Source organism: Cryptomeria japonica, chromosome 6 (genome assembly GCF_030272615.1).
Source record: "Cryptomeria japonica chromosome 6, Sugi_1.0, whole genome shotgun sequence".
In the NCBI taxonomy this organism is placed as follows: Eukaryota; Viridiplantae; Streptophyta; class Pinopsida; order Cupressales; family Cupressaceae; genus Cryptomeria; species Cryptomeria japonica.
Window position 1 is genome coordinate 580,164,818 of NC_081410.1, and position 23,292 is coordinate 580,188,109.

The window sequence follows — 23,292 nt, forward strand, 5'->3', positions numbered from 1 at the left end:
ATAAGAAATTACTTCTCTTACGAAGACAAAAAAGAGCATCAAAATCTAATGTATTATTTAGGAGCTTAAGATGTCAGATGTTAGCTATAACAATTATTGGTATCCTTCCCTAGGTTTCTTATATGTTGCTTTTAATCTTGTGGATGTTAAAATTTATATGTGATGATCATGATGAATGGTTCTTGTAAAGCGGAAAATCGCGGTCGAACCCTAGTTGGTCTCCCCTCTTCCAACTCCAAGGAGAGAGAAGGGAGGTTCGCTAGGATTCGATGGGTTTTCACTTAGGGGGAAGACTTTACATTCAAAAGAGGGGTTGAAACCCACAAGATCCAATCCCACGCAATGCAAGATTGGATGCTAAATGAGTTTCAAGGGTTCGGAAAGCAAGGCTACCCTCTTTTGTAAAGAATGTTGATTAAGGAAATTAAGCTAAGGATGCATAGAAAGTCATAAAGATTCTCTTATAAACTGAGTTCGGGTTATAGGATGAAGTTGCGGACCTGGAATTAGCAGTAAAATGTCGATACGGCGCTGTCCTGCAAATTTGAGCAAAAGTTGTCGGGACGATGGCGCCCGACGCCACGGTCCTCCGAAAAATCCGCGAAACGAAGGGGGATCTGTTCGTCTCTGCACAAGGATTCCAGATCTTCAATTTCAGCCGCGTACCTGCAACCTACACATAGAAAAGCGAAGACGATTGGGGGGTTAGGGATTAGGGGTTTGCCTTTAGGTCAAACCCCGGTTTTGGAATTAACCAAGAAATGAGCAAGAGCTGTAAATGTAAATGACTGTAAAACAAGTACTAATACCTTGTTCTAAGGATGTTTGTATCCTTATGTGCGAAGGTTTAGATGTTGTATGTTGTATGTTGTAGCATGTAGTATGTGATAAGTGATCTCCTCTTCAATGGTTGAATCCTTGACTTGAATGCAACACTTAGCCTTGAATGGAGACTTGAAATGATCAATTGCTTGAAGGAATGCTTGAATGCTTGAATGCTTGAATGCTTGAGTATAGTTTCCACGCCTTTTCCATCATATCGAATGAAAGAGGAAAATGTCATTTATATACTTGTCAATTAGGGCTGATAGACTGATTTTCCCGACCTTAGGCCGACCAGGGAAGTATATTTCCAAATTGCAATAAAAAAGACCCGATATCACTTAGGAAACCGGGCCCAAAATAGGACCCAGGGACCAGGGCGCTGGGCGCCCTGGTCCTGAGGGACCAGGGCGCTGGGCGCTCTGGTCCCACCTCCCGGGACATCAGAGTGCAAGGAGGTTCAGGCCAGGGTGCTTGAAAAATGTAGTTTTCAGTGTCGTGAGCGAGTTTTGGGGTCTCCATTCAGGTTGCGTGTTGCGTCGCCATCGTGAAGACCGAAATGCAATCGAAATTGCAAGTGTCGCAATTTTAGGACGCTACAGTTCTATTGTTAAATTAGTTTATAACATTTTATATTATTCTATATTTTATGGATGGATTCAAAGCTTTTAGTGGAAAATTTGTATTTGTGTGATAGAAAGAGTGACTAGCGAATCTTCATAGTGAAGTACAAGCTCCATTAATATCAATTAGTGTTTTTTTAATTTATTTTTAGTGATATATTTATTTGCTAATCAAACGAGATTTGTGTGTTTCATTGATTAATATAATTTATGTAAGAACATATTATTAGTATTATTATTTTTAGAAGATGAAATTGAGTCTTCTAATTGATATGTGCAATATGTTGCTCTAATAATTTTCAGAGTCAACACTTTCTAATGACATGCATGTGAGATCAATTTGAATTAGATTTGACTTCGGGACTAAGACATGCTAAGCATCTTCGACCTTTGGTATGGTCTAGATGGCCTCTCATAATTGTGTGGAAAAATGTATAAGATATATATTTTTTAATATTAAAAAGGAAATATATTTGTAACGACTAAAAAATTAGGGGAAAATTTTGAGAGAGATCCTACGAGCAACCACTAACTCTAGATCAACCACAAATCAACTCCAATAGTTAGCACAATAAAGGGAGCATTCAAAATTCAACAAGGCAATAATGAATAACATAAAATAAATATGAAAACCATATGTCAAAGACATGCTCTTGCCTCCATTGCACTTCTCCTTCTTATGGGATATGATGGCCCAATGGTTCTCATAGTCATACAATACCGATAGAGTGATCACAAGAATTCAAAGAATGGGGTTGATCATGATTGACAATGATATTGAATTTATAAATTTTTCAAACTTGAATTGATGATCATGATTGATTTGACAACAAAAAGATCAATGGTGGATAATCATTGAGACAAGGTAGTTGGGAGATGATCACTCAATGTGACTGAATTGATTGACAAGTTAACTAATTTGACTAACTTAATTAGTGGGTAAATGAGTTAGTAAAAAAAATGACTTGAAAAAAAGTAGATTAACTAACTAGTTAGGAAAAGTGATTGATGAGTCAGAGGAAAAATTAGTAGTGAAACTGAGAGTCAGTGGCAGTTAGCGATTTTTGACATGTGATGTAGAAAAACATATGAGATTAGCATTTCATTGAATTTGGAGAAATTTGGTTTACAAAATGTGAGAGAAACTAAATTAAATAAATTATGAAATTTATTTAATTAAGAGGACACTATTAGCTAATTAAATAATTTAAAATAATTATTTAATTATGGGAGAATAATGGAAATTGATTTAATTAAATAATAAAGATGATTTAATTAAAGTAAGTAATGGGATTAATTAAACAATAGGATTGTTTAAAAAAAATTAGAAAAAGATTAGCTAATTAAATATTTAATTATGGATTTGGAGGGAAATTCAAATTTTGAATTTGAAATTTGAATTTGAAATGAAAGAATGATGTTATTTAAAAAGAATAAAATTATTTAATTAATAATGAAGAATAATTAGTAAAATGAGTGTTTGTAGGCGTGGGACAATTTTAGGTGTCTACATTTTGCCCCTCTTTCAGACAATGTGATTTTGAGCATTGTTTTAAAGAAATTTGATAAAATTTTACCCTAGTATGCCCTAGTAGTGACAGAGCAATATGGTGCACCCTCAAAAAATTGATTGTGTATGAAAGACACGAATGATCTCTCAAAAGAAGAAAACAAGAATGTTAGATGCAAGATGAAAGATAATGAAATAAAAGCATTGTTAGTAAGAAGTGAAAAATGTTAGGTGATGGTAGACAAGAGTTGATTGATTTATGAATTATAACATTTAAAAATCATAATAAATATAATTTTTTAATAATGTTATTATTTAACATTAATTTTTTTAAATATTATTCTCAAATTTTAAGATTTTTATATTCACTATCTTGGAATTTGGAGGTGTCCTTGCCGAAGCGAGACTAATCCCGCAAGTGTGTACGACCTGATCACAAGGTAGCAACACACATAGAGTTAACACAACCAGGGACTTGAACTCAAGACCATGGGGAGCATACCCACACCTTAAGTTGCGATCCACGACTGGGCAAGCTAGGGTCGAAGCCCCAATTTTAAGATTTTAATAATTATTATAGTAAATATATAATACATAAATTTTAAATAGTTGATATATAAAATATGAAAATCTTAATAATATTATTATTTAACATTTTAAATATATAGATAAATAATAGTAGGTTTTTAATAAATATTTTTTTAAATAATAATATTAAAAAATAATAATTCATATTTATGTTGAATTAAATAAATAAATAAATTATGAATTGGATTTTATCTGTTTAATTTATCTTTAATTTTTTAAGTTTAAAATTTTAGGTTTAATAATTTTAATATAGTTTATTTTTACTCTCTCTGTCTCTCTGTCTCTCTGTCTCTGTCTCTGTCTTTGTCTCTCTCTGTCTCTGTCTCTGTCTCTCTCTCCCCATATATCTTCCCTTATATCTCTCCCTCTTCTCCATCTCTCGCTATTTCTCTCTCCCTTTCTTCATCTTTTTTTTTCTTTCTCAATTTCTCCTTATTTGATTATTTCTCTCTCTCTCTACCACTCCATCTCACCATCTATATTTTTGTACATCTTATATTCTTTATCTCTCCCTCTATCTCTCCCTGCCTCTCTCTATCTTTATCTCTCCCTCTAGCTCTCTTTATCTCTCTTTATATATATTCTTTCTCTTTCATTCTATCTTCACCTCTACTTCTATCTTTCCCTCTACCATTTTATCTCCAGAAATATCTCCCTCCATCCATCCATCTCTCTCCCTTTTCCTAGACCTCAAATCTCTATCTCTTTGCCTCTCTATCTTTATCTCTTTTTATTTCTTCTTCCACCTCCATTTATCTCTCTCATTATCTCTCGATCTCTCTTTATATAACAATTCTTATCTTTATTTGTATCTTGATATCTCTCCATCTCCCCCCCGCCCCCAAACCCCCCCAACTGCCCACCCACCCCCTCTCTCTCTCCTCTACATACCCATCTCATCCATATCCATCTCTATTTCTATCTTGTTCTCTATCTCTATCTCTATCTCCTTACCCCCTACCGCCTTCCCCCACCCCCCTTTTCTATCCTTACTGCAAATATAAAATGAGCCTACATTGGTAATGAAGTATGATTATCTTCTTGATATCGATGTTTTTCGATCATGTTTGGATCCATGTAAGTTGATACATTGTTCATTTGAAGCTTTCAGCTCTCCATTAAGACCTTTGTCGCACAAACAATATCATTTACTAAATGGCCTACCAATTGACCTCATGTATTCCACAAATGTATGCAAAGAATAGACCAAAACCTTCCCTAATTGACCTCCCAGAGCTCTTCGACATACTCATTACACAAGATGCAATTGCTAGCATTATTATTATTCTAGGGAGAAGGTAGAGTAAGACAAGGCTTCCTCTATCTCCCGGACTTGCGTGGCCTCGTGGGAAACCTATCAGCTCTTTTATTTAATGACATAGATAGATTCGGCCATGTGAATGGATTATATCCGGTGAGATCAACGTGAAATTTAATATTATTTATAGAAGTTGTTATTCAGGGACTGAGACGTGGTGGACCCAGCCATAATACGCGTGCTAAGTATCTCCGACCTCTGGTATTATTCAGATGGCCTGTCACAGTTCCAGTATTATTATTATTGGTTAATTTCACAATTAATTAATTTTTAATAAAATCTGTAAAACAAGGTATGTACTAGTTAACTGCGACGCTGCATCCACCCACAGGATTCTGGCTGTAAAATCGTGTAATCTGGAAAACCAAGCGAAATAAGAATCTCCTTGTTTACATTTACGATGGACATTCCACCGCTTTCTAGGTATTCTGTGCTTCTTACCGCTGGTTCACTCTTATTCTTTTTCTTTCTATGGAGAAGGCAGACTAAGAAAAAGCTTCTTCCCCCAGGCCCTCCTGGTTGGCCTATTGTGGGAAACCTCTTTCAGTTGGGAAAGAGACCTCATGAGTCTCTGTATGCCCTTTCTCTGCAATACGGCCCACTCATGGCTCTACGTCTGGGAATGAAAACAACAGTGGTGGTCTCCTCTCCTGCCATGGCAAAAGACCGCCTCAAAACAAACGACCACTTCCTCGCCGAGCGGCCGGTGAGTGAAGCAATCAAATCTCTTTCCCATCACAAGTCCTCGCTAATTTGGGGTGAATATGGTCCTTACTGGCGCTATCTCCGAAGGATTTCAACTGTTGAGCTTTTTGGGCCCAAAAGACTGGAAGCTCTGCAACACCTCAGAAGAGATCAAGTATTTCGCACGACTCGACTCATTTTCGAGGACAGAGGAAAGGTTGTGGATATCGGTCGGACGGTGTTCTGTACGTCTCTGAATTTGTTAGGCAACATGATCTTCAGTACAAACGTCTTCGATCCGCAGAATCCAGCTTCTGCGGGGATCAAAGATACCATGGGGGGAATTTCGAAGGTCAGCGGAATACCCAATTTGGTCGACTTTTTTCCGTTTCTCCAGTTCCTCGACCCCCAGGGTGTGTCCCGGGAGATCACCAGGCTTTTGAAGGCCATGTATGACTTTTCCGATGCATACATACAGAAAAAGCTCGCCACCACCAGCCAAAGCGTTGAGCGTAACGACTCGGAAAAGGATTTTCTAGATGTTCTGCTGGATTCCCGAAGTGATGATTTCACTTTCGTTCACATTCAAGCCTTGATAGTTGTGAGTAATTAAAAGATTATAGAAAAAATGAAGGTTTATAAATCTCTGGTATTTTGCCGAACTGTAATTGTGCTCTCTGGTTAAAGGAATTATTTGTTTCTGGCACTGACACGACGACTACAACAATAGAATGGGCCATGGCAGAATTCATTCGGAATCCTCAGAAATTGAAGCAAGTCCGACAAGAACTGGATGAAGTCATTGGTTGCAAACGAAGAGTGGAGGAGTCTGATTTAGATCGTTTGCCATATCTGCATGCAGCCGTGAAAGAAATATTCCGATTGCACCCGGCGGGTCCTCTGCTGTTACCCCGTAAAGCCGGAAGTTCCTTCGAGATTGGGGGATTTGTGATACCCAAAGACAGCGAGGTGATGGTGAATGTGTGGGCAATTGGGAGGAACCCTTCGATTTGGAAAAATCCTCTGGAATTTATGCCGGAGAGATTTTTGGAGGGGGAGAGTAGGAAGATAGAATACAGTGGGCAAAACTTTGAGCTGATTCCTTTCGGAGCAGGGAGAAGGATCTGTCCGGGGCTTCCACTGGCGAGGCGTATGATTCATTTGGTTTTGGCTGCTCTACTTCATTCATTTGAGTGGATACTTCCGGATGGGATGAGTTGTGAAGAGATGGACATGAGTGATGAGTTTGGACTTGGTTTAAAGAAGGCTACAGAGTTACTGGCGATCCCCGTATCCCGTCTTCTGCATCATATTTACTAGCGATCTTAAATCGGTCACAAAATCAAATCACTTGTATAGGTGATGCAATGTAGACTGCATTCCTCCAGGTGACATTATTTGTTTTTGTCATGCATATCAATCTATTTAGTAGTTTTGTCGAAGAGAGTATAATTAGCCGATAGGCTCTAAGTGGGAGCTTTTGCTCCCAGAAAGGTCATATTTTCGTCGGAATATTGTCCGCCTGTGTGTGCGCGCGTTTGCTTCTGTCTGGCGACCAAGCAGCGGAAAGTAGAGCAGGTCCTCTGGCACCTATATCAGATTACACTTATCGACTGCCATGGGGATAAACCGCCTGGCATTGAAACCATTATCGTATCAGCAGCCTTCAGGAATAAGTAACGATTCCGAAAGCATGCATCGCAAAGACGGCTGCAATGAAGGAGCCTCTTGTTTTCTCGTTCGTGTGCTTGGACATTATCGTGGCCCACAGAGGACAACCTCCACCTATGCGGAACCATAGCCAGAATCCGAAGAACACTTGTTTTTGGTAGAATTTATCTACCGCCATGACAGATCAGATAAATGGACAAGTCTGTCTCTCTTTCTGGTAATCACCACTTTATGTTGTGATTTATAGGTTTATCGAACTGCTGTGACAAATTAGCTTTGTTTACCCAATTTGTCCTAAATTTGAACTTCGATATTTGATGGGTTAAAATGATATTGCTGAATATTTAGATTTGGCTGGCTTTTATTTTGTTTTTTTAAAAGTTATTGTGCTACTGCGAGAGTTTGACTTATATTGGTTACATACGGCCCTGCTTTGATCAAATTGAAAATTTTGTTTCAATATTTTGTTTACAATGAATCATTGTATTGAAAAATCTGTATTAACCTCAATTAAACTTAAATCTGACTTTTTATCATTTGAGATTAGCTTGCCCCTTGCAACCGGACCTCACCACCAGGGTATGAAGTTTATAGAAATGGTTAAGCTTTAGTATGTGATATGAAGTTTGTGGTGCGCAGTAGAAAGTTTAGTAAATAATTATTTGTTCTGCAAAAAATTGATTACATTATTTCTGCCTTTCCAAAATCCAGACTGGTCGATGCAAAATATGCGGTATTTTTTGGGGGAGAAGATGTGAATTCTTTCACTTTTCTTTCCCTTGTTTGTACCAATGCTAGAGGAACAGACTTTAGAATTAATTGGATGAAGACTGAATGGCAATGCACAATGGCTGCAAGGAATCAATTCAGTTACCAATATGAGATATTATATATGTCTCTGTTCACCCATTTTTACACTGAGAGGCAGCGAAATATAGAGTACAGGCAGAAATATAGTTTTCAGTCTAGGAATAGGGCATTTCACCTTTTATGAAGTTAAGGAAATACACTACAGTGGTTTTGAATGTCTACAATGAAATGTTGTTTCGAGTTTTTGAAATCCTAAACTGGGTGGGTGCTTCTTCCCGGTGACAAGCAGCTGAAACAGAGGCGCCACAAACCCTAAATGATTTTCCAGTCAATTTCAATCATCAGCTGTGGATGCAAATCATTTGCCTGATCCGCTTACCGTTGCATAAAAAATGCATGCAACTGCTAGTTTAAGTCTTGAAACAAGTAGGGGAAGAGGTATCATAATAGGAAAAAATGATAGTAATCAAACTAGAAAGGGGTGCAAAGTTACACAGATAGTTAATTCAATTGTGAATATTTTGTATAAATGATTTTTATTATATTCGGTGAGATCAACTTGAGTTTTAATATTAGTTTTAGAAGTTGATATTATTAATGCTGTGGAAAAATGGATAAGATATATGCTTTTTATAATTAAAAAAAAATCTATCAAGATCATAATGAATGGCAATATCAGATTAGACAATTTATTTTACTTTTTTATAATTAGACAGTGGGAACATCAGGAAGTGAGTTGACCATAATGGAACAAAATTAATATTTTGATTTCTCGCATCAAGATTGGAATGGATGGGAATCTCGAGCTAGACAATGAAAAATATATCTATTTATATATTGGAGTTTTAATTAGTGTATTATTTTTTTAATAACTTAAGGAAATTTATGATATAATATTTGTATTTGTGATATATATATATAAAATTAAAAATTCATATTTAGGTAACTGACCGTCTTTCAAAATTCAAATTTAGGTAACTGACCGTCTTTCATCCTTCCACTTTGAAGTAAGTAAATTGACATTTGACTTAATTTGATGTTATGATCAAGGAGAGTGAGTTGATCAAAACATACATGTTTTAGGAAAATGTATGTTATATAACTTGCACAAGAAATAAATCTTTTAATTTTTAAAAATAAATATTTTTTGTTGATGCATTTTTAGAGATGTGTTAAGGCATATTAAATATTTATTTGAGTCCATTTATAAATATATATGGGCCCCATTGGTTAGATATTTTGCATGTAGATTGCACATTTAAATTATATTTAATATTGATAAAAGTTGTACAAAATATAAATGTTGTGATTAATGGCTCTTATAGTTTTAAAACACATGATTTTGTAATACCATAATTGTATTTTGTGATTTTGATTTTATCAAACACATATTTAGGAATTGAAGTTTTGGATGTGTAGTTACATAACTACTCCTTTTGTTTAGGGATACATAGAGGAGCAAGTGATGTTTCAAAACTATTCATGGATACTTCATAAGTGTATTGAATTATTTTATTGTTAAATAATATATTGAGTGTGATTGCTTTTTGAGACACATTTTATTTCTTGTGTAAGTTTGTGGTACGTCTTTGAGCTCCACATTATGGCTATTTTGTAAACTTGTACGAATTCTTTTCACATTATTTGATCAACATGATAACTTTCTAACAACACGCACCATCTAATATAAATTGGATGATTGTGACCCACCTCTTCCTCCCATTTCTCTCGTTCTCATTGCATATCTACCTTTTGTAACTGTGTTATTGTGTTTTGTTTTGAGTTGCTACCTTGTTTAAACTTTTGGAATCTGACTATTTCCATTCTTTTTTTTTTAATATATGTAACACAATGATGTAAAATGATAATATAGACACTATTCATTACAAAATAAAATAAATTTTATTATTCCAGTAATCTAACTATGTAAAAAATAAAGTGTTAATGATTATTTATTATTCTATTTTTTATGGGTTAGTTTTCATAATTAATTAATTTTTAATAAAATCTGAAAACAAGGTATGTCCTACCTTAACTACGACGCTACATCCATCGATAGGATTCAGCCATTCTAGCTATAAAATCGTGTAGACTGGAAAACCAAATGCAATAAAGGTTTCCTTGTTTACATTTACTATGGATATTCCATCCATTTGCTGGTACTATGTGCTTCTAACAACTGGTTTACTATTATTTTTCTTCTTTCTATGGAGAAAGCATAGTAGGATTCGGTTTCTTCCTCTTCCTCTCGGGCTAGTTGGTCTATTGTGGGAAACCTCTTTCAACTTGGAAAAAGGCAACACGAGTCTCTGCATACTCTCTCTTTGTAATAACATGTTAATTAGCAATTTTTAGAGCATGCAGTTGACTCTATTAATTGATATGTATTAGTTAAGGTTTTTAACAATTAAATTACACATCAATATTGGATGATCTTAGATTAACAAATCATAATGTTTCTAAATTTAAGTTATTTTTATTATTTCAATAATTAATTTACATCATGTTGTTTCATTAAACTTATATTTTATTAATAAGATTTTGACAAATGTATTTTGTAATATTATTGGGTATACCCCGCTTAGGTGGCTGGTGTGGACCCCTCTCGTCCGTTCCATTCACCGTTTCCACTCACTGTTCCCCTCCGCTGTCAATCCCGCTCAAATTTCAAATTTTTTAAAACTCTTTTGTCCCGCCTGTATCTATATTATCTCCGTATGGATCAAAAGGTTTCCAACGCGAACATTTTTCACGAAGACTCCAGTCCTCTATCAAAATGGGAACTTTGGAACAAGGTATGGATGCCCATAATTGCTGCTGGAAATGCGCTGGTAGACATGAATGGAGATTTTGGAAGCATATACAACACACCTGAACTATTTTACAGGATAGCTCGAAGAAATGTGGTCTTGTTAAATGCAACAGTTGCAGGACATCCAAGCTGCAAAATGCGCCTGTTGATAAGGATTTCTAAACTTCCAATGAATGTAATTGGCTGTTGTAAAGCCATACTCTGCAATTTTTGGCAGCATCCTCCTGCCTGTGATAAAAAGGGAGCTTTGGAATGGGGCATGGACATCCGCTACAGAAAGGAATTTTGTTGCATATTGAAGCTGGAACTGACCTCCTAGACAAGTATGCTTAATGGAAAGGGGCTTTTTGTCAGATATTATCTTTGGATATGCTCTAGTAGACAAATGTGGAAAGTGTGGAAGCATAAACAAGCCATGTAAACTGTTTGACAAAATGCCGCAAAGAAATGTGCTCTCGGGGAACACAATGTGGGATATGCACAAAATGGTTTTTTCAAGGATTCTGTTGAAATATTTGAATTAATGCACTTTAGAACATATTCTGAAACTATAAACTTTGTTTGGGTTATATGTGCATGGCTTTAGTGAATGTGAGTTGTACAAAACATGAGTAATCTTTACTGGATTATTTCTACAATTGATCATTCTGTGTGCTTAGCCTACTTACTCATGCTAGCTATTTTGAGGATATCATCAAGATTTGAGTTAAACCTGGTGTGGATGTGTGGATATGTTTTCTTGCAGTCTGCAAATCACATATGGTATAGGCTTAGTAGTATTTCAACAATTTTATTTTCTTATTTGAATCTTTAAAAAGATGTGACCAATCTTCTCTCAAACATCTATGCATAAGTGGGAGGATCAAGCCAGCAAATGGTAAGGACATTGATGAAAGATAATGAATTTGAAAACTCCCAAGATGTAGTTAGATTGAAGGCTTTTAAATGGTATGTGTTTCCTGTGTAGGAGATAGGTGGCATTCACAATCACAATAAATCTATGTAATGCTAGAGAAATTGGCTTGCGAGATGAAGGTGGCAAGTTTTTTTTGAGATGGAAGACAATCAGTGATATTAAAAAGGAGGGAAAAATGTTATTTCTCTTCCACCATAAAGATAAGTTGTATGCCCTTTAGAAAAACTATTAAATTTGTTAATAACCTCTATGTATGTGTTAATTATTACATTGCAATAAAAATTTATTTTCAAGATTGTTGCAATTCATATTTCTAATTATTAGTTTAGTTGATTTAATGAAGAGGGAATTTACTCGCATACAATTTTTCCAAGGATTAGTTTGAGGCCTTGTTCATTAATGAAGATTATTTTCTTGTTGAAGTTATTTTGAAATGCTTTAATTATCATAAACCTTAATATAAGGGTTCATATGTTGGTTTCCTTGTCCTAGAATATTTATGGATATTCTCTAATAAAGTTTCCGCTTCTCTATTCCTTGCAACACCATCTATAATTTTAGATAAAATTAAGGAACATTTTGTTGATGTTTTTCTTTTTGAGCATTTACCTTGCATATCATTCTTACTGAAAGGACTCTTGTGTGCTTCTAATTTCTTTTAGTTTGACTTTATTGCCTAGAGAACCCCTCATTGATATTTGATAAAAAACTATGTTTTTGTCTCTATAGTTGTATTGATATCTTTGTCTTATCTCTTTCATGGTGGTGTTGGGGCCAATATTAGTAAGTGAAATTTTATCAAAGTTGAGTGCTTTCTTTCTTAATAGAACCATGTGTTGGCCACTATCTATAACTGATCTAATAAATCATTCAATAGACCCCTTTATCAAAAAATGTTCTTGTTGTAGTGATTTGTCTTTAATTATACTTGTCACATGCCTAAATATCTTATCCTATAGAAATTTCTAAGTGTTAGGTTGATTGTGTCTATTTGTATCCTTTATTGGGCTTACAGGTTTTCTCTTGCCAATATTATTTCCCTCCATTCCTTTGAAACCCAACATTTACATTTTTGTTTGAGACCTTTGACTATTTTAGTGTTTTAGACTTCTCATTACTATGTACTTTATCATGAATTCAATATGCTTCCACTTACTACTTTGTTTATGATCATATGATTTTACATCTCAATGTAATCACATACCATTTACACTATAAGACTAATCCTTGAACCTCAATTATTCTCCATTTATAATTTTCTATGCTTTCTCTCCTTTAGCATTGAGTATTCACCAACCTTAATTTCTAATTTGAGGATTCAATTTTCCTTTATGTCTCAAAAACTTGGGCTTTTAGTATATTTCCTACTCATTTTCCTCAACCCACTTACCATCTCAATTCCTCCAGTGGAAGCCATACTTGTAGGATTACTAATATGATCATACCCAAAAGGTATAAGGTATGTGGCAAAATCAATCTCTAAAACTTGAAAGTCTTCCATTTTATTTCCCTTTCTAGTGTTTCTTCTAGCATTGAATACACCACATTAATGATCCCTAACCCATTTCCATTCACCTAATGTATGAATAAAAGATAAAAAAAATATGGAAGGAGACAAAACTTAAGGAGGAATCAGTAAAATATTATGAACAATGATTTAAAAGTGTTGTTAGAAAGATAAAAGAAACCTTGACATAAAATGGATGAATCAACTATTTTATTTTAAGGTTAACCTTGCACATTATAGTAGAAGGAGATGAGAATTTTTTTCTTTGTATAAGGATGTAGTAGAATTGATCACTATAATAGAATCATATACAAAGATAAGGGAGAATGATTGATTAGGAAATGATGAAATTCATAATTTTGATTAGAGTTCCAAAATTTAATGTTGAAGTAATAAATTATTGTGTAGGGGAAAAAGCGAGACAAGGTCAACGTACCCTAATCCTAACTTTTGACACACATTGCGGAATACGAAAGAGCTTAGAGATATTGCACAATTGGCTACTTTTTTTGGTGAAAGAGAGAGCCACGGGATATCTATTAGGATTTCTATTCCCTTGTTGAAATTGAAAGCTAAAATGATACTAGTTCAAACCCTAACCTCAAAATGTAAATACGAACTAGTAACCAATTTGCAGAATTGAGATTAAGCAATGAACAGCTGTAAATGTAAGGGTAAAATAAGAATGCAGATATGTACCCGGAGTCGAAATCGGACTGAAAATGTTCGGGACGGGGGCGCGGGCGCCACTGTCCTGAAAACTGCACCGGAAACCACTGTTCTGCACCCTGAAACACTGTCTGGAAGCTGTCGGAAAGCTGTCTGTCCAGAGGACCAGGGCGCCCAGCGCCTCTGTCCTAGGGACCAGGGCGCCCAGCGCCCCTGTCCTGGCAGGTCCAGGGCGCCCAGCGCCCCTGTCCCAGTCTTCTGAGCTGCAATTGCACATAGAGTTCTGTCTTTGTCTCCTCTTTCCGGATCTGTGTCCCGCGGCGTCGTCTGGATCCCGAAACCTGCAGTAATGTCTGAAAAGGGGAAGGGTGGCTATATAGGGTTTTGCCTTAGTCAAACCCCCGCTTCGGTGATTTCCACCTCCACGAATAGCCAAGTTGTTTTGTAAAATGTATTATGTGTGCAGACCTAGTGTGTGTGCAAGGTCCAAAATGCAAGAAAGCAAACTAGAGCAACCTAGAAAGTAAACCCTAATTGCTTGTAAATGATAATGCAAATGCTCTAAATCAAGATGCAATGTGATCTAAAGCATGAATAAACGATATATCAAAGCTTATGTAAGGACATGAAAACAATATGAAATCATACCCAACCCTCAAGGGAGGAGTACAAGCCAATCTTCAGTCGGTAATCTCCTATTGTTCTTCAATGTCTTCCAAGCCCTAAATGGATGAATGAATGAATTTGATAGATGCTTGATAGAATGATGTTGAATGTTGTTGAAGTCTTCAAAGATCTGCCCTTTCGCTGCATATGAAGTTCCTGTAAACAAAAATCGGATCCCTTCAAATGAGGAAAGAGGGCTTTTATGTATGAAACCCTAGGTCGTAAATTCGTATTTTGGCCGACCTAGAGATTGAATATCCCACCAATTTCTTGGGGTTAAGCTTTATTTTATGATTGGATCGCGCTCCCAAAATTTCGGGAAAAATGTCCGAGACCATGTTGCACGGGCGCCATGGTCCCGACAACTTTTCACCAAATTTTCAGGGCCGTCGGATATGATGATTTTAGAGAGAATCCCGAAGTTACAGGTGATTTCGAGATGTTTAGACCCCGAAACCAAGCCCCCAAGTTCGAAAATAGGACTTAATTAGGGTTTTTGATTAAGTGGTGTACTGGAGGAATAAAATGCGAAGGGCGTGCCTTAGTGAAAGGGCCCAACTTTATGATGTAGAGAATGATGAAATAAGACCTTAGACCTAATTAATTTGATTAATTAAGTGCTTAAGGAGAAATGCAATGCAGAATGCAAAATGCACTAAGGCGGGTGCTAAACTAGGTGTGAAATTGTACCACCCTAGCGAGTGCGTACAATTTACGACGCTACATTTAGCCCCCACTTTAGCGGTCATATGAGTACTACGTGCATATGCAAGCTAAAGTACAGAAAAGTAAACATTATTTGAAAAAGGATATATCCATAAGTCGTCGGACGAAGCCCCCAGCGGTATCTGCAGTACACAGTTAGGAACCACACCCTACAAAACAAACGTTAGATCACAAAAATCACCTAATGCTTACTAGGGAAAGTGATGAAATCTGTGAGTAGCTATATGCCCCCCTGTTTCGAGTTGCTTATTTAGGGAGGTGAAACAGGGTAGCATGTTTACTTGCGACAAATTGTGTAATAGAGTGTTGATGAGGGGTGTTCACTAAATAGGCTTCATCAGAGCACTTTTTGGAACATCCCGAGAGTAAGAGAAGGAAAATACGATTCCAACGCATCAAACGGTGCGAAAATCGCATCTCCCAATCTCAAGTTATGATAAAATGAATGATAGAAGGAAAATTAGGGTTTCAAAAAGTAAGAATAACAAACGAGAGTATATACTTCAAAAGTGACACTTGTATTCGTCACTTTGTCGATTTCAGGATACTATTCAGTGCAGCGGAGCCCACCTAGTCATCATGCCTTCACGACGACCAGAGCGTCCTACGAGGATCGAGATCCTGCGCCAGGCCGTAATCGACGACGAGCCACTGGATGAGGTGAGTTGACTGAACGTTTGACTTTTGATTTCTCGCATGTTTGACTTTTTTGTGATCGAATGCGGACCCTGAACGCCGACCGGGGCCCACCTAGGGCGCCCTGGTCCCTGAGGGGCGCCCTGGTCCCCCCAGGGCGCCATGGTCCCTGACAGGGCGCCATGGTCCCCTCAGGGCGCCATGGTCCCTGACAGGGTTCCATGGTCCCTGACAGGGCGCCATGGTCCCCAATCAGGGCCCGGCGAGGGGTTACAAGGCAAGCATTCAATGTTCAACAGTTTGCATTTGTGATTTCGATGATTGAGTACTGATTATGATCATGTTTTCATTTTGCAGGGTCTCCCGTACATGAGAGAGCATACAGCGGGACACATTCTTCACACTTTGCGAGATCAGATTCCACGGCTGACTCAGGCAGAGAGAGACACCTTATCGATAGTAGGATTGTGGTACATGATTCTTATGCCGGCCATTCGATTTCATCCTGCGATGCTGATGGCATTGATGGAGAGATGGGATCCTGACACCTGTACCTTTCACCTACCAGTAGGAGAGCTGACGGTCACACTCGAGGATGTGTACTGTATACTGCGTCTTCCTATCAGAGGAGCGACAGTCACATATGCGGCTGATCGGGTAGCAGAGGATCATCAGAGGGAGCAGATGTATTGCATAGGGAGAGTCATGCCAAGCGAGACGAGAGGTCGTATCATGGTCAGCTGGCTCTTACATCCTACAGGGGAGATACCACTTCTGAGACGTCTCATGATAGCCATCATAGCATTAGTCGTCTGCCCTAATGGGCGAGGGACACACATGCATGGGGGCCTCACATTGTGTATCAGAGGGATGGAGAGACACAGGAGAGTTTATGCATGGGGTCGGAGTATGCTTGCACATCTCTATCACGACCTTGAGGAGTATGTATTCGGACAGGGTTGTAGTTTGATGACATGCACACTTCTGCAGGTGTGGATCTTAGAGCACTTCACATGCACCAGGCCCGTCGGCTATCCACTGAGTATAGCGAGCGAGCGACCTAGGGTGTTCGCTTATCCACTGACCAACGAGTGGAGGTTTGGAGATTTGTTGTATTGGAGAGTGACCATTGATAGACTGACAGCCGAGGTGACAGTGTGGAGACCTTACCTACGGATGCACAGATGGGATGGTATGGAGAGACAGTTAGCATGTCTTCAGAGGAATCGCCTACTGCGAGGATGATATGCACACATCATAGTTCCTTTCTACTTTGACCGAGTACGGAGGCAGTTCAGATTAGAGCAGTGTGTTCCAGCCAATGTGCCCATCTATACTCGACACTCACGGGTCCTTCCCAGACCTAGAGCAGTAGCGAGACCGACGGTGGATGATATCGAGACGAAAGACTTAGAGGGATCAGATCAGGATGTAGTCACTGACTATTCTGTAGAGCCTGGAGCACAGCGTAGATATGTTTCATGGTTCATGAGATCATATCCAGGTCCTATCTTTCCACCAGATCATCCGACAGGCTATCCAGGCCCATGGAGACATGGAGATCGAGACGAGGATGAGGGATCCAGGTCAGAGGAGCCAGATGAGGGAGAGGGTCATGAGGAGGCGGGAGATCCTGATCCACCTACAGGCGATCAGCCCAGTGACGAGGAGGATGAGGAGGAGGATGCAGATAGAGAGGAGGACGAGGAGGATGCAGGTGATGATGCGGATGAGGATGAGGATGATGAGGAGGACGACGAGGAGGAGGATAGAGATGATGAGGAGGAGTCGGATGCAGCTCCCCACCATTCGGGAGACGATACCATAGCCCTGGATCCACCTCTTATTCCCCAACAGGGGGAACAGGAGGCGATACGGAGACCTGTCACCAGTACCGTCCAGCCTACACCCATCGTGGAGAGAGTATTCGAGCGAGGGGAGCCTAGCAGTTCTCAGTCACAGATGCTACCATATCATGATCCCTACTGGCGTGAGGGAGATCCAGGTATAGTAGGTTTACATTGATTGATTAATGCTTTGATGATATAGAATAGTACTAACAAAAATCATTTCTACTGCCACAGCTAATGTGCAGGAATGGCGTTCCTTGATTCAGCAGGCAATGACAGACATCTCCATGATAGCACAGATCCCTAGTTCCTCACAGATTGCCTATAGGCCTCGGGGGAACGCAGGTCGGCATGAGGATTTGTTTTTCCCATTTTGAGTATAGGTAGACATATGGAGGGAGAGAGAGAGAGTCCTATCCGAGGACCTCCAGCAAGCGCGACAGAGAGAGAGAGTCCTATCAGAGGATCTCCAGCAGGCGCGGCGAGATCTAGCAGCGGCTCAGACCGAGGCTACCACCTATCATGTGATCCTTATGGATAGGGATCGTAGGAGTTCCTCACGGAGTCATTCACGATCTGTATCGCGTTACACACCCATGGGTCCACCTCCACGGCCAGATCAGGAGGGAGCATCTAGTCGACACTCTCCAACCACCAGTCCTAGGGATAGGAGATGATTGTATGATGTAGGAGGGAGGTTACATTTTGGATATATAGTGACCTATGTTTGTACACGATTCACACATATATATGTATATATACATGCTTCTCGTTTTGCCTCAAATGTGTTATCTTTAATGCCTAAAACAATGTATATTTTGTTTTGATTAAATCTAATACATTTGGTAAATGTACATGTATGTTCAGAATTTAATTTCTATGTGATTGATTTCTCAATGCTCCATGATTAAATTGATACATGTGTGACTTAATTAAGATATTTTAATCAAGTACGACATTGATGATAAGGAAGAAATAGGCATTAAGTTTAAGAATCATATAACTAATGTGATTTAATTTTGAACTTAAACACAACATGATACGATTCTACTTAACACCTAAAGACACTGTATAATATGCTAGAATAATGAAAATGTAAACCTTTTACAATTTACATTAATGAATTCAAGACAAACTATAAAGTAAGAAGAAATGCTTGTCAGGAACGAAGCAATATAGATCAAACATTATAACATTTAATTCTATTTTGCTTTAATTAAGAAACACTAACATATTATCCAATGTTGAAGAAGATAGATAAGAAGAAGAATTTAAGCATAATATCTACGCAAGTGCATAGCATTGATAGGTTCTTTAAGAGGCGTACCATCTACATCCGCTATTTTGTAAGCACCTGATCCATAATCCTCAATGACAATATATGGGCCGAGCCAATTAGGACTAAATTTTCCCTTTTCGGTCGGCAAGGCATTCACATTGCGTTGATTCTCATAAAGGACTAGATCACCTACTGAGAAGGAACGTTGAATGACCTTATCATTATAGCTTCGCTGTAGAGTTTTGTGATACGCTTGGATATGCTCAAGAGCGTTTATACGCTGTTCGTCAAGCATCTCAAGCTGTTGAAGTCGTTGTTCTCTATAAGAGTCATCATCTACTATACCTTTAAGAGAAACCCTAAGTGATGGAATTTCTAACTCTAAGGGCATAATAGCGTCAGCACCATAAACAAGATTATAAGGAGTAGTTCTCGTAGCAATGCGTACACTCGTTCGGTAGGCCCAAAGAGCGTAGATTAGCTGGTTACTCCAATCCTTACCATGCTTATTTACGGTTTTACGAAGAATTTGCTCAATTATCTTATTGGATGATTCGGCTTGACCATTTGACTGAGGGTAATATGGTGTAGAAAATTGATGTTTGATATGATATTTCTCGAGGAATTTCTTCACATCCTTGTTCTTAAACAATGTTCCATTATCTGAGATAATAGTGGAAGGTATCCCAAATCGAGAAATAATGTTTTCTAGAAGAAATTGACAAATCACTTCAGCAGTAGTAGAGCGAAGGGGAATAGCCTCTACCCACTTCGTAAAGTAATCCGTTGCGGTTATAATGAAGGTGTGTCCTTGAGATGAAGGAGGAGAGATTTTTCCAATAAGATCCAAACCCCATGCGGAAAAGGGCCAAGAAGCTACTTGAGAGCGGAGTTCTTGGGCAGGAGCATGAATCAGATTATTGTGTTGTTGACATTGATGACATTTCTTAACAAATGAAAAGGAATCCTTCTGCATAGTTTGCCAATAGTACCCCATGCAAAGCAATCTATGAACCAAGGATTTGCCCCCAAAGTGCCCCCCACAGGCACCCGAATGTGCCTCTTCAAGGGCAATAGGGATTTCCGACTTGTTAAGACAACGAAGGAGAAGACCATCATAACCCCTTCGATAAAGGATATTAGAAAGGATGATATATCTAGCAGACAGCTTACGGATTCTAGCCCTAGTGTTCCTATTAGCAGAATCAAGGAAGGTACCATCGGTCAAATATCTTACGATATGCGAGAACCATTCATCTGAATCTACAAAGTCACAACATGTTACCAAACTAGAATCATCTTCAATAGTTGGAGAGATAAGGTTGTGAATAACGAAATTAAGATCGACCATAGGGTCCTCTAAAGATACTAACGAAGCCACACATGCCATTGCATCCACATGTCGATTATCTTTTCGAGGAACAGGTTCCATGGTATAAGAATCAAAATTTTGTAATAAAGAGATAGCAAGGTCTTTATATTGTGATAATTTGTCCTGTTTTGCTTGATATATTCCTGTTACTTGTCTTATAATCAATTGCGAATCTCCATAGATATGTATGTGTTTTATATTAAGAGCTAAGGCTGCTTTTATTCCTGCTATAAGAGCCTCATACTCAGCAATGTTATTGGTACACAGGAAATTTAGACGATATGATAATGGAATAGGTTTCTTTGTAGGAGAAACCAGAACAACACCTGCCCTCGATCCCGTACGGCACTTAGAGCCATCAAAGTATAACTCCCAAGTTTCATCTTCCTCTATAGAAAGAATGAAGTCATCGGGAAAGGACTCAGGGTTAGGGAATGAAAAAGGTGAAGGAGCCTCCACTAAGTGATCGGTCAACGCTTGTCCTTTGATTGCTCTTTGTGAAACAAATTTAAGGTCAAATTCAGTTAACATCATAACCCACTTAGCGAGACGTCCTGATAAATCAGTTTTAGAGAAAAGATGCTTCAACGGATCAAACTTAACCATGACGTGGACTTCTGAATTTAAAAGATAATGTCTCAATTTCTGAGTCGCAAACACCACAGCCAAGCATTGTTTTTCTATCGCAGAATATCGGGTCTCATAATCGAGTAAAGTACGACTTATGTAATACACCGGACACTCCTTACCATCTTTATCATGTTGTGCTAACAATGCTGCGAGAGCATGAAAAGAAGCAGCTGTATACAAGATAAAGGGTTTAGAAGGTTCGGCAGGTTGAAGAATAGGAGGACTAGCCAAATACACTTTTAAATCTTCAAATGCTTGTTGACAATCCTCATTCCATTGAAAAGTGATATCCTTTTTAAGAAGTTGAGTAAAAGGAAAGGTACGATCCGCAAGTTGAGACACAAACCTACAAATAGCTTGAATCTTTCCTTGTAAGCTTTTAAGTTGTGACACATTTCGAGGAGGTGGCATGTTAACAATAGCATCTATTTTCTTGGTGTCCACCTCAATCCCACGATGCGAAACTATGAATCCTAATAGTTTTCCACTATCCACACCAAAAACACATTTTCGGGGATTCAAGCGCATGTGATATTTACGAATTCTTTCGAAGATTTGACGAAGGACTTTAACATGATCCATGCGAAGAAAGGATTTAGCCAAAATATCATCAACGTAATCCTCTAAAATCTTATGCATATAATCATGAAAGATAAGGGTCATCGCTCGTTGATAAGTTGCACCGGCGTTTTTAAGTCCAAAAGGCATCATTATCCAACAAAACGTACCCCAAGGAGTGGTGAAAGCAGTTTTGTATTGATCTTGAGGGTTAATGAAAATTTGATTGTAGCCTGAAAAACCATCCATGAAGGATAAGAGGGCATGTCTTGCCGTAGAGTCAACTATCATGTCAATGTTTGGAAGAGGGAAATCATCTTTTAAAGAAGCCTTATTTAGATCCCGAAAGTCAGTGCACATTATTATTTTGTTATCTGGTTTAGCCACGGCGACAATGTTTGAAATCCAGGGGGAATAGTCAATAGGGCGGATAAATCTAGCCTCCAACAACTTTTCAATCTCAGCTTTAACAAGCAGAGCTATTTTAGGATTCATTTTTCGAATCTTTTGTTTCACGGGCTTAGCATCAGGAACTAAGACAATATTATGAGTAACAATCTTAGGATCTATACCAGGCATGTCAGAATATGTCCAAGCAAAGATCTCAGGGAATTCATGCAATAGTTCTTCATATTGTTTCTGTTCCTCTTCATCCAAACATTTTCCAATTTTAATGACTTTTTCTTTGTTGCAAGGATCCATCTTAACATCAAGGGTATCACTTATGAGGATATTACTTTGTTGAGGAGTATCCTTTAATTGAGGGAATTCTTTCACAATCTTATCGTTATCAATCTCTTTTCCAAAATAAGCTTCAGTATTCAAACAATAAGGGAGTCCCCTATTGTGATGATAACGAGGAAGAGTGTCATAGGCTCCCAAGAACTCAGCTAAAGCATCGTCGGTAGGGAAGATATCTAGAGCACAATCACCTGAAGAATCCTCATCAATATACTCAGGGTGTTGTATTGATAAAGATGTAGAGATAGCATTAACACTAATGCATGGTCTCTTAGAGGCTTTAGTACGTCTGCAGGGATTATAGCCAAGTCCAAAGGCATAATGTTGAAAATTAGTCTCTAGAGGAACTCTAATCCCTTGTTCATTAGCACCACAACCTTTTCCATGATACCCATGCTTAGCAAAAATGCGAAAACCACGACCATAGCGATCAGCCATTTCAGGAAGGGAAGGTGGTTTTTCATAAGACAAAGAATCAAACTCTTCATAGTTATAGGTGTGAGAAGAGGGAGTTTGAGAAGCGGCCACAAAATTATTACTCATAGCTTCAGGCAGGGTTGATTGTTTTTTAGTTTCTTCCTTCTTTTCAACTTTGTGATTTTCAGTTTCTTCCTTCTTTTCAACTTTAAGTTCTCTAGAAGGAATCTTATATTCACCCACAAAGGTAGGATTAAAATCAAGAGGTCCCCAATCATCTTCTGCGAGAACCTTCTCAGGATCAAAATCCTTTTTATGTGTAGTTTCAAGTCGAGAAGGATTTTCTTCAGGAGTTTCAGTTACATCCAAAGGATTTTGATCATCGGAAAGCGAAGACTCATCGATAGGTTTCTTGTTTAAAGAGTCATCACTAGACGAGGATGGCTTAGAAGAATCTCCTTTGGAATTAGATGTTTGTAGACAAGAT

At 38.1% G+C, this 23,292-nt stretch overlaps 1 protein-coding gene and 1 pseudogene across 1 annotated transcript; both read left to right on the top strand.

The window, feature by feature from the left end:
* Nucleotides 1-5,188: 5,188 nt before the first annotated feature.
* On the top strand, nt 5,189-7,551 carry LOC131035674 (cytochrome P450 76T24). The gene is made up of 2 exons (XM_057967398.2): nt 5,189-6,146; nt 6,233-7,551. The coding sequence occupies exons 1-2, from the start codon at nt 5,262-5,264 to the stop codon at nt 6,863-6,865; spliced, it is 1,518 nt and encodes a 505-aa protein (XP_057823381.2). The 5' UTR covers nt 5,189-5,261; the 3' UTR covers nt 6,866-7,551.
* A 3,192-nt stretch (nt 7,552-10,743) lies between these two features.
* The window catches only part of LOC131035661 (DNA topoisomerase 1 alpha-like), a 54,597-nt pseudogene continuing 42,048 nt past the window's right edge, over nt 10,744-23,292 (top strand).